At 45.2% G+C, this 12,302-nt stretch overlaps 1 protein-coding gene across 4 annotated transcripts in view; it reads right to left on the reverse strand.

Annotated features, from left to right (window-relative positions):
* C1QTNF12 (C1q and TNF related 12) overlaps positions 1-10,815 on the reverse strand; it is a 38,481-nt gene extending 27,666 nt beyond the window's left edge. For 2 of the 4 annotated variants that reach the window (XM_084651966.1, XM_084651963.1), the window contains exon 1: positions 9,468-10,815. In XM_084651966.1, the coding sequence (XP_084508092.1) occupies positions 9,468-9,638 (171 nt within the window). In that variant the 5' untranslated portion in view covers positions 9,639-10,815. The remainder of the gene's footprint in view (positions 1-9,467) is intronic. The other 2 variants (XM_084651965.1, XM_084651964.1) reach the window with 2 other exon arrangements.
* Positions 10,816-12,302: the final 1,487 nt, after the last annotated feature.

Consider the following 12,302-nt stretch of genomic DNA (forward strand, 5'->3'; position numbering starts at 1 on the left):
TAATTTTCTGGAGGTTAAAGTCTCCCTATGAAAGGGCTGACAAGTGTCTGCCTGACATTCGGCCAAGGGAAACTGGTGCCTTTCTTCCCCCAGTGAGTGGGATTTGTGGGTCTGTGGTGCAGCTCACACAGCAGAAGGAAATGGCCTATTAATAAATGTGCCTGGCTCAGGTGGTGCGGTATATTCCCTCAAGCCCTCATCAGAACAAAACAAGAGCACGACTGGATTCCAGCGGAAAGGAAGGCAGGATTATTTGGTCCCTGGTGGAACGGGCTGGCTCATGTGGCAGAAGCTCAACAGTGTCACCTACAGGCTGGTTCCTTAGGGATCAGAATACACTGAGCCATGCTAGCAAATAAGGGCCCGACCCAAGGATGCCCATTGACTTCATTGGGCTGCAGATCAGGTGCAAAGCCCTCTCCCTGCTGCTTAAATAATCAGCAGACAGGCAGATGGTTCTGGGCTGACCCATCCATTTACAGTGAAGATGGATGACTGTCTTCAGCCTTCCATGTGCTGAACGGAAGTCAGACAGAAAGCAGACACCCCACTGGAAAAAAAGCCCAGATGGCACATCCCAGCGAAAGAAATGACAAAGAAACCCTCCTGAAGTAAAAAACCATCACTCCAGCAGCTTCCTTGAATTACAAATCCCTCTGCAAGGCAGCCGTGGCACTCCCCAATTTCTCCAGCGCAAGGGTGATTGACGGTTAAAATGAATGTTCCATCCTTGTGGTATTATTATTTAATTACTATGGCATGCATGAGCAATCCTCGGAATAAGCATGCAAGCCTCTTTATTTTTCTTGGCAGAGGCAGGCTCCGGCAGCCAGAAAGAGCTTGCAGCCAACTCAGGTATTGCCCGGGACTGAGAGCACTCTCTCTCGAAATCCAGGCAAAGCAAAGGCTGCTGCAGGAGATGGGCCCGGCATCATGGTTTGCTATTTATAAGCCCAAAGCTGCCCCGCTGGAGGCGGTGGAAGATTTCTCGTTGACGTGGATGAAAATCAGGTCCTAGGGGCCTGATCCAAAAGGCCCATTGAAGTGTTTAGCGGACTTTGGATCAGACCTTTTAACATTACTTTGCAACCCAGATACAAAAGTGTTTCTGCTAGTGCATGAGAACCGGACTGTGAAACAGACAAGAAACTAAAGCTCCTAAGGTGCCACAAGTACTCCTTTTCTTTTTAAAGCTCCATCGTGTCCCTTATGGTAGATAAGAAACAGACTGGGCTGCAATTGGGTGATCGGACAGACGCTCTGATGCCGTCTGGCTCTCTACCTCCAGGGCTGACTAATACAACCTGTGTAGCCCGCTGTCACCATACAGGCCTTACCCATCATGGAATGAACCTGGCCTGGCCTCACCCATCATGGAATGAACTGTCGATAGTACTGCAGGTTGAATCACAGAGTGATAGAAATGTAGGACTGGAAGAGACCTCAAAGCATCAAAGTTTGTATCCTGAGCAAGATGTGAACTTCCCGGAAGTTAAAGTGCATTTGGGATCCAGTTGGTTGATGCAACTCTATTGGAAACCAAAATGAAACCAGCTAGTGTTGTTTCGGCATCTGTGCTGAGTGAGTGAAATGAAAAAAGTAAACAAACTACTTTACAAGGTAGACAAGTCAACATTAAATACATTCCTGCTCCTTTAATAACTTCACGGATCGTTAGTAACACAGGAAAGGATCGTGAGGGGAGGGAGAGAATGGTTGTACAGTGGCAGTGCCCCTTACCTTTGAACAGGCTAATGAACTTGTCTCCCACCATTGGCCATGATTCTCCACTCCTTTGTCCCCCTCTTAGAGTCAGAAAATATCAGGGTTGGAAGGGACCTCAGGAGGTCATCTAGTCCAACCCCCTGCTCAAAGCAGGACCAATCCCCAATTTTTGACCCAAATGGCCACCTCAAGGATTGAACTCACAACCCTGGCTTTAGCAGGCCAATGATCAAACCACTGAGCTATCTTCACTAGTGTCAAGCATTTTTTTCAATGAAGAACCACAGTATCTATGGTTTGTGTTAAAACTCTTGTGGTAAACTGAAGTTAACATTCTTGGTTTAGGAAAACAAGCCCTGCTCTCTTAATAAATTAATTAACCTTTGACTAGCCACAAATTGGGCCTGATCCTGCTATTGATGACACCAGTTTTACAGGAGCGTGAAGCCTCTGGACATCAGTTACTCCTGATTTACACTAGCAAGAGTGCAATCAGGCCCATTGTACAATTAGTAACAAATGACTTACCCCAGTAAAGTATTTTGTTTGGAACTAGTTAAAAATGATATATCGCTGTTTTTTAGCCTGACAAATCCCATGGCAGCTACTAATAACTCATGGTTACACACACTCTTGGTTATTAACAAGACGTAAAACCAAGGACCTGACCACATGTGGTTTTGAAGGATCTCATGAGAATTTTCACTACAGCAGAGGTGTTAAGCTCAGTCTCCTAGCCAAATCCCAACTGGAATTCCTCTCCAAAATGGCCCTCTGCTTTTAACTGGAGGAATTCTTCTTCATTCCCCTGCTCCAACACTGTTGTGTTGCTCAGAAAGTTGCCTTAATCCACTTTGAGGGCATGCACCTGTCACCGTTACTCCCACAAGGAATCCCATTGAAGTCAGTAGGCCTACTCACAGGAGTAAGTGCTACTCCGGGTGAACAAAGGTGGCAGAGTTGGACTCGGAGCTAGCTGTATTGAAGTGGCAGGTGAAGAGATCCCTGAACTTACAGGCAGAGCACGGGTTGGGAAAGGCACTGCAGAAAGGGAAGAATTAGACAGTTTAGACAGAAAGCCGTGCTGTCTACACTGTGCTCATAGGATTCCAACTCCTGAAGAGAAATCCAAGTGAGGTCCTTTGGGAAATAAATAATATTAGTTCAAGAAAATCTTGCAAGCTGCTTGCAGACTGAAAGACCAAGTAAGTCCAACTATTTCATTGCTCTGAATTACTTGCTGAGGGCTGGGCGTTACTGGTAACACCATTCTAAGTCAACCTCAAATGGGTGATGAATACCCTCTTCTCTGTTACAGCTCCCAGCACAGTGGGTCAGGCATGGACAGTAATGACACAGGGTATCAAACACCAACCCTCTAGCCTGAGTGGGTTCTACCCATCTCTGACAGACAGCTTGGGTCATACCCATAGAGCTTGTCATGCCAATAAAGTCTCCTTGAATTGAATTTTAATTGAGTGCACAATCTCCCAAGTGAGGCAAACATGCACATCTCACGACCACAGGTGGTATGTGCTTTGTGCTACTCCAACGGACTGGCTAAATGGAAGGACTGTTGGGTTTTGTTCAGGATTGAAACAGAAAGGAAAAAGTGGCACAGAAGTAGATCGAGGGGGGAGGAGATTAAATGAAAAAGCCCAGGTAGACCAGGTCCTGGTTATTTTTCAGGAATTGGTGAATCTGTTCAGCTAAGACAAGAACTGAACCAAACCTTCAACCCGAAACATTACAAATTTTTTTTTTGGTGAGTCTAGTGCTGGAAATCCCAAGTTCAGACCCTGCTAGTAGCCCCATGATGTCGGTCGCTACATTTGCTTTTGCTGGCTGCTGTGAAAGCCTGACTTGGGTTCTGCCATCAAAAGGCTCCCCTAGATTCTTTTCTTCAAGTGGATCAAAATGAGGCTCCAGTAGCTAACAGTGTCCATGGGAAGGATCAAGGTCTAGTTTCTCACTAGACCTAGCGCCTGGAGCAGACGTGCCTTTACATTGTTCACGAACCAGTTGGTTCACTGGTTGTTCAGGGGTGGGGGAAGGAGGGAAGATTGACCCATTACACACAAACCCCTCAAACCTTTGAAATTCCCATCTGTGTGAATCCTATTAATTTGCCATGGACAAACTAAGCTCCAAAGACAACTTGAAAGTTGAGCAGAGTAACATAGCTGCCCTTCAGTTTGCATCTGCCTGTTCACCTTAGGCTGCAGCCAGTTCCGATTCCTATGGCTGATGGAAGAATACAAACTCTGCTAGCTCCAACCTCCAGCCTTTTCCCACTCTTGGCTTCCCAAACATCCTTTAATGGGAGCTGAGTGCAAGGATAATTAGCTTTCTGCCTGCAGCCCTGATCTTATCAGATCTCACAAGATAAGCAGGTTCACACCTAGGCGCTACCTCATTGTGGGACTGCCAAGGAAAGACCAAAGTGGTGAAGGAAGTGGTGCTGAATAAGTGCCCCAAAATAGCACTCAGGGGAGATACAAAACCAGGTACCCCCTGCAGCACTTCATGACTATTAAAAGATACATAGACACTTCTGGCACCAACTCCAACCAGAGTAAAATTCCGCTTAACTCAAATTCTCCCCACAATTTCAGTGGGATACACAATATTCTCCTCATTCTACACTGCTGCTGTTGAACAGCAGAGGTGTTCAACCCCAGAGGTGGCTGCATCACAGTGATGAGCAGAATGTGACTCCTGCATGGGCCAAATCTGTAAAACCCTCCCATTTGAAAGGCCCTATTAGAAATGACCCTTTCCTAGCCAGCTTGCTTCATGCATTCTTAGGGCACGCAGGGCAGCACTTTAGCTAGATGCCAGTGAAGGCAAAAAGATGATGACCAAGTGAGCACTAACCTCTGTCAGGTAACATGCAGTCCAATGTCATCATTATTCACATGTTGTGTGTGAAAATAATCTAGTCTGCTTTTAGTATAACCTGTTACTCTTCAGGTGGTCAGGGTAGGCAGAAATTAGCTCACAAAAGGCTTCTCTTGCACCCAGTGCAATTGCCCAGGGAGATTTTTAAAACCATCAAACAGGACAACACACCTAGGCAGGAGGTTCTGGTTTAAAGCCCAGTCATACCCGAGTGCTGCAATATAAGTACAATTCTTGTTTCCAGCAGTTGAATCTAAGTACAGATCCAGCTCTGTTCAGGTATTTTTTAAAAAACCTTTTACAATAGATCCTGCCTAGAATAAAGGATTTAATAACTGATTCCTTTGGGGGGGAAAACATAGATCAGTTACTTGCGCTAATGTAAAGCCATTATCTTGGGACAGGAGTTAGGATAGGGGCACTAGACATTTCAATGGCTTGGTAATAGGATAAAGAGCATTAACTTCCCCTGGCAGCCAGTTCAGATCCATCCCAGAGCAGCACTGGTCAATAGCTACCACATGATGGCTGTTTTAGCCTGGCAATGCCATCTTCCCATCAGACAAGTAACTATTCCTGAACCCCTCCATTGTTGGATGTGGGTGGATCAACAGTAGGGAATGAACCTAGGGCCTCTGTATCTGAAAGCATGAGCCTCTTCTGGCTGAGCTGAAAGAGCCAGTTTTGTTAGCCAAAGCTCCTTGACCGCAGGCCCAGCCTTCCCTAAAAGGGGACCGAGCACCATACTGAGTGGGTATGGATACCACTGGCAAGCTCAGCAGTGAAGCTAAGGACTGAATGGACTGTGGAGACAGAATTCCCCTTTTGTTCCTGGAGGTGGTCCCTGTACATCAGGGTGCGGGAGCCTTGCACCGCCTTTGGAAAGGAGGGTATAAGCCTGGCTGGTGGATGACATGGGGATGGCCAAAGCATCAAGCCAAACTGAAATGGGACTGCCTCATAGACAAGTTTCCCTGACCATCTCTATCAATTTATCATGTCCTTGGCTTGGAAAGTCCATCCTTGGGCTAAAGACAAGAGCTCTTTGCACATACTTAACAAGACAAATCACTTTAAAAATGACCCAGCTGGAGTGGGGGGGGGAAGGGGAAATGGGATTTTGCCCTTTTAAAATATGTATAGTATTTCGTCCTTAGGAATATCAGGAGTGTCAAGTGCTCCACTTCCCAGAGTTAGTTAGAGGTCTCCCTGGATGATTCCAGAGAGCTGTGTATGTTCAGAGGCCGCGTATGTTCAGGGGCTTTCTCAGCCCCTAATTGAAAAGGCCGGGGTGTGGTCTCAGCACAAAGATGGGCCTCCCAGATATCTAGTTAAACACATGAAAACACACACTTGAGTTTTAAGCAGCCTAATAAAAATCACTTCTCCTCTCAGCTAATCAGATTTCACTTTCTTGAGCCTTCTCCAGGTGATCACAAAGTCTTCAAGGGTAAACAAGATCTTAATTTGTATGGTAAAAGACCGCTGATTTTCAAAAAGCAACAACAAAAACAAATGGTTAAGCCTTTTTTATGCACAATACCAAAGGGAAAAAGCACACTGCCAGATTTTTTTTCTTTTCTTTGGCAGGTCACCTTTACCAAATGAGACTCCTCCAAGGTAATATCTTCAAATCCTAGTGGTGGCCAAAGAGGCTAATTCAGTCTTCATGAAAAAGCAGCTTCCAGCAAGTGATCAAGCTAAATGAGTGAGATCCAGAAGCTTTGATTTCTGACACCCCACCCCTAGAGGTAGGGATATCATCATCCAGCATATGAGAAGGGATACTTCCGAAGTGGGTTTTAATATGTTGAGTTCTAAACAATACAGACAAATCATGCAGTCCTTTACATGCTGCTTGATCTCTACACTCAAGTGAGCTGTAGCTCATGAAAACTTATGCTCAAATAAATTGGTTAGTCTCTAAGGTGCTACAAGTATTCCTTTTCTTTTAGCTAAGGAGAGTAATTGCCTCTTCAAACCATGCCAGTTACCATTCCCTGTAAGGTATGGATTACAAGTACAAACCTCTAATTTCTGGCTACTCATCTCTCTCATCACATATATTATTTATAGGGTATTTAAACAGTTGTCTTTCAACAGTCAATCACTTTGAATTGAAAGGAAGAACCAGGGGCCTGTTACTTCATCCTGACATTTTCTGCTGAGTGGGTGCTGGGATCCGCATTTCCATGGCTAAGGGGAAAGTATACTTTTGCAAATTCTCCATACAAAGTGAACTTCTACTGTGATGAAACACTTAGGCAGCACCAGATTTTAAAGGCAGATTTAAACAAAAGCTTTGGCAATTTAACCATGCTGTAAAATATTATTTTCAACTAATGGATACTTAGTCTTAATTGCATTGAGCTGCCTGTGCCTACAGATAGGCAGCTTAGTACAATTGCATCTAATGCACAGTCTGTATTAAAACATGTATCATATCTCTCATGCAGCAAGCTGTGCACTGGTTAGCTAGAGCCTTCCTCTCCAGAGCTGAAGATACTCATTTCAATGGCACTGCACACCCAGTGCACCTTGTAAAGCATCTTGTGATCTCGAGATCAGGTATGAAACCTCTAGACTCCTTGGGCCCACAGATTCAAAGCCTGACAGGGTCAGCTTCAGAAGTAGATATGTAAAGTTCAAGCTGTTTATTGTGTGGGGTCTTTCAGATGAGACCTTAAAAACTCAGCTCCTGCATGGTCCTGTGGCAATTTACTTAATTGCTTGCCCTGGTGTCCTTGATCAAAGTGTTGCTTGTTATAGATGGCAGTTGACATTCACCCCAGAGGTGGATGCAGCTCAGTGGTGCTCTATGTTTATAGTTTGTCTAAAACCCCTTGGCTCATAAGGTGCTATATAAATGTAAATACAATATACACTCAGCCACAGTCTGGATATATTGCAAAACAATCCTTAACTAGTAACTGAGATTTCTTCACTTTATAAGATCTCTCCATATGAGAAGTTCAAGTTGCAAACTTTGGATCTGGATATCAAACAAGATCTGGAGTGTTTGAATTTAGTTTTGGCACTATCTTTATTTCAGAGATGCTGTCTTCACTGCACCACCAACCTGTTATAGCAGCCAAAAGATTTGCCATAGAAGCAGCAAGGTAGTTCAATTTGAGAAGCTGCAGCTTCTAAACAATTACTATATATGTGTGTGTGTGTGTGTGTGTGTGTGTGTGTTACCTTGAAACAGCTACACTACTTCTAGCAATAATGCCTACATTGCTATATCAATTTCAACCCGGACTAGATTTTGTTTAAGTTTGAAAGCAAGACACACACTGCTAACGGTCTGATAAATTACTCAGCAGGCCAAATTCATTCCTGAATGGACTGCTGCGGAGTTACACCATGATGAATTTGGGCCAGCGTGCAGAAGGAGAAGGACACATTTAAAGAGGTGCCTGGGAGAAGGGACTGAGATCAGGAGCATGAGCCCGCCAAGAATTAATACAGTCTGCAAGGACAAAGTCTGCAATAAGCAGTGCAAGGTTAAGGGAAGAAATACAGCCTATATTCCCCTAATGATCACTTAAGAGCAGCCACCAGCTTTTTAATATAGAAGACAGTTTCCCAGACCTGCCCAACCTTAACCAATTATTCTCACAATGGCTTTGAATGGGATATTTAGAATGTCAGCCCAATTGTTCTAATGCACCCTCCCTGCCATCCCCCAGTTTCTGACAAGTTTGTTCCTCCATTGCTATAGTGACTGCCGCCCCTAATGCTCGTGATCAAAGAAGTCACATTTTAGAGGTCATCTACATTTGAAACGAGGGACATTTTTGTGTGTGTGTCAGAGAGAAAGGGACTGCGTGATGGAGGAGGTTACTCCCTTCTTTCTCACTGCTGCAGTTCCCTTTCATTCTGTCTTGCTCCTAATCCCAGGACCTGCTTTTAATTCCACCCCCCACCCCATCACTCAATGTGAATTCTCAGTGGCTGTATCTTAAAGGGTTTCTGGGATCCCTGAACAATTGACCTGCAAATTTTTGCAGCCTTCAGATGGGATTGATTCTCACTGACACTTACTGGAAAGGGTTCACCCTGCAGAACTGGTTCACTTCCTATGCCTGGTAATACAGCATTAGCAGGCATTAATGTACTAGACATAGTCTATGCTGATCTTTCACACAAGGATCCTACTATATACATCTGCCTTCATGCATTATTACTACAGTCTCAAATCCTTCCCAACACAAGCAGCGATTGGATATCTCCTGACAGAGGTTGTCTAGCTACATTAGGACTTTTCTGAGCTGTAATTCCCAATGTGTGCAGTTTCCCTGGTGGAAGCTGTAGTGCAGACAGGGCTCAGACATACTCAGGGGCTCAGACCACTGTCATCTAAGTCTGCTTTAGCATCGTATCCCAAGCTCAAAAAGCCTGCGTGCAACAGGCGCACACTAATGATATTGGAATGTTAGCATCAGGATGGCCAATTGACTCGGGGCTACCCGGATATCCCCTTGGAAACTAACAGCTGTTTTTGAGCAAGGATAATTTGCATACTTAAAACAAACTTCCCGTAAACCAGGTGCCTTAATAAATGATCAGATACTACCAGGATGGGCACATTAGTAATGCAAGTAAATAAAGTAATAAATCATCATCATCCCTAGCATTCTGGTCATTTGAGGGCGTGCGGGGGGGGGGGGGGGATGAGAAATCATGCCACAGAAAGAATATTCTAAACACCTCTCTCTTGCAAGAGGAAGGGACTTTGTTAAAAGACTGGGTGGATCAATGAAAAAATAATCCAACCACACATTACATCCAGAAACTACTCAGTGCATTGACTACACATGGGTTACTGTAATACATACCTTGGGATGCCCGTGCAGTTCTTCACTGTTGGACAGGGTCGCATTGAAGGGCTCTGTATACTGATTGGGCTCTTTCATCTTCTTTCTCTCTTTCTTTGCTGCCATCACTCTAAAGAGAGAGAGCTGTTGGCACAGTAAAGTTGCCACAAGTAGCCAGATCCAGCCCCTCATTTTGGCTTTTTCCTAGAAGGGGGTGTTGGGTTGAGGCTGAATACTCTCCAGGAGCAAAACGAAATAATAAATACAGATGGCTCTTTCTTTTTCTTTCTTTCTTTCTTTCTTTCTTTCTTTCTTTCTTTCTTTCTTTCTTTCTTTCTTTCTTTCTTTCTTATTGAAGTTACTGCTGTTGAAGATGATCCACTCTGGTAGATGATGTCAAATCAGCACGCACCAACGCGCTTGTCTCTGGAGAGATCCTCTGTTCAAGTTGGATACATTGAACCGACATGGATCTATTTGTTTGCAGATTCTGATCCACAGCTGCAGTTTGATCAGGCAAAAGGGGGGGGGAAGAAGGAAGTCAGTCTGCTCAGCCCCGCAGAGCTTTCATAAATGGAAACTGTCGTGGAGATTTCCCCCCAACTCTGCCTTAAAAATTTTACCCCACCCCCACCTCCACCAAGTCTTCAGATCTCAATTAAAATTCACTCAACTATGAAACCTAGAAAGTCAAATGGCTCAGGGCAACTGTAGCTCAGGCCAGAAGTGACAGCACATGAGCCCAGGAGGGGGGTTGTGGGTTTGTTCCTTTTCAATGGGAGATTTCACCTTCTGTCATTTAAACCCTTATGCACCATTCAAAGGGTGCCTCAATGGGGTCCGCCCATCCTCAGCTTAGTTGTTGGACCCCTTCCTTAATGACCAGCCCCCATCGGTTCTCTCTTCTTTCATCAATGCTGGACAACGAAAACCCAAAGCTGCTACAATTGCTCTTCTCCTGGAGAAGCAGAACGTGTCAGAATCCAACCAAGGACTCAGTCCTCTAGGGAGAGAATTGATCTCTCGCATGCATCAAGAGTTAAAATTGGGAGAGACAAGGAACCCGAGATACCTAGGTCTATTAGGAGCAGACAAACTTGTCCCAAGCCAAACCCTGTCTGGCTTTGTCTTTCGTTGGCTTTAATAAGAGGACGAGCAATCAGTTCCAATGTTGTAAACAGCTGTCAGGATGTGGAGTCTTGTGTCTCCTTTCCTAGCTCCTTTCCACCCCATGCAAGATTTCAGGTACCTCTCTCTCTAAGTTTCGATCATCTCTGATTTCTCTCCGTGCTCCTTTTTCCAGCTGCAAATTGGCAAAGCCCTCCTCAGCCTTTGCTCTACCTCAGCAAATAAGTACTTCTTTCCTGAGTGTTTCCATCCACTTGAAGAGACAAAAAAAAAAAAAAGAAAACAAGGGGGCGGGATCACATTCTAATGAGCTGTCAAGCCTATTCTCTTCACATTCCTATTAGAGACGCCCTGTAAGTGGACCTGGCCCTTGTGCCAGGGAGATTTAAATCAGCACCCCTCACCACACTCCCCTTCATTATCTCAGAAAAATCGCAAAACTGCCCCTGGGAATGTGGCAGCATTAGAAGTATGTGGCTTGCAATTGAACTCAGCATCACAACAGACACACATCCAGATGTCAGGGCTCCTCTTTTCCTCTCGATTCAACTTCACTCCATGCAAACGTTTTTCTCCAAACCCCCTCACATTCACCGTGCCTTTAAATAAAGGCCGTGTGGCCATTCCCCATGGCCTTCCCGAGGAAGATCTCGAAGCACTGGGCGTAGGTGTGTGGACACATTGTGTTAACCAATGCTATGCGAGCTAGGGAATAACAACCCCCCCCCCTTTTTTTTTAACAGATAGGGAAACTGAGGGACTGACCAGTGAAGTGGCACAAAGTTGCCCAGCAAGGCAGTGGCAGAGCTAAGAATAAAATTCAAGATGCCCTGACTCCCAGTCCTCTGCTCTATCCACTAGAGTACAAGGCACTTCCATTTTCCTGAGTTTGACTCCCTTTCATGACTGAGATTATCCTCCAAGTAATGCAACTTAGCACTTGCACAGCACATTTAAACACAGATCCTAAAGACCTTTACAAAGGTTGGCCAGGATCCTTACTCACCACTTTGCAGATGGGGAAACTGAGGCAGAGAGCATAAAAGCAACATTCTCCTCCCCACCCACCCACAAATCAGAGGGTGAGTCAGTGTCAGAGCTGGGAGCACAAACCCAGATCTTTGAAACACAGAGATAGAGAAGCTAAACAGTTAACAACCTATCACCTCCCCCCCCCAGCTCACATTCCATCAAAACTATGTGGCAGTCTTATTTGTTAATAATATTTAACTTTCTTTGGCGCCTTCTCATACTTAAGCCCCCTTTTCAGGTTAGTTGTAGACAAGCCATGAATTTGTAAAAGTGCACTTGATGACACATTAATAGGACAATCTGTCATATTGCAGCTAAACAGCCCTGACAGATCCACACACCATGGCAAGAAATGACATTCTCGAGGCTGGAGTGGGGCGATTTCTTTTTTAGTCCGCTGGTGCGGGCTGTGCTGGGCTGCACGCAGTGTCCCCTTTCTCATCCCTAGCGCCACATGCTGAGGGCACCCTATGCCCATGGGAAATCCGCTAGGGGCTTGGAGAAGGAATCCTACCCTCCCACCCCAAATCATTAACAGATCCTACTAATGGCCTATGCCCTTCTCCACAATAAGGTGACCCACCCCCCATCCAACCTCTCTTGCTGATGCAGAGACACAAGCAGCCTGCCCCACTCAGTATAAGAGCACCCCAGCAGCTCCAGGGCACAAACCTTGCGCACCCATGCAGACATAGG

The sequence above is a fragment of the Lepidochelys olivacea genome (assembly GCF_965140295.1).
Source record: "Lepidochelys olivacea isolate rLepOli2 genome assembly, chromosome: 18".
Taxonomy (NCBI): Eukaryota; Metazoa; Chordata; order Testudines; family Cheloniidae; genus Lepidochelys; species Lepidochelys olivacea.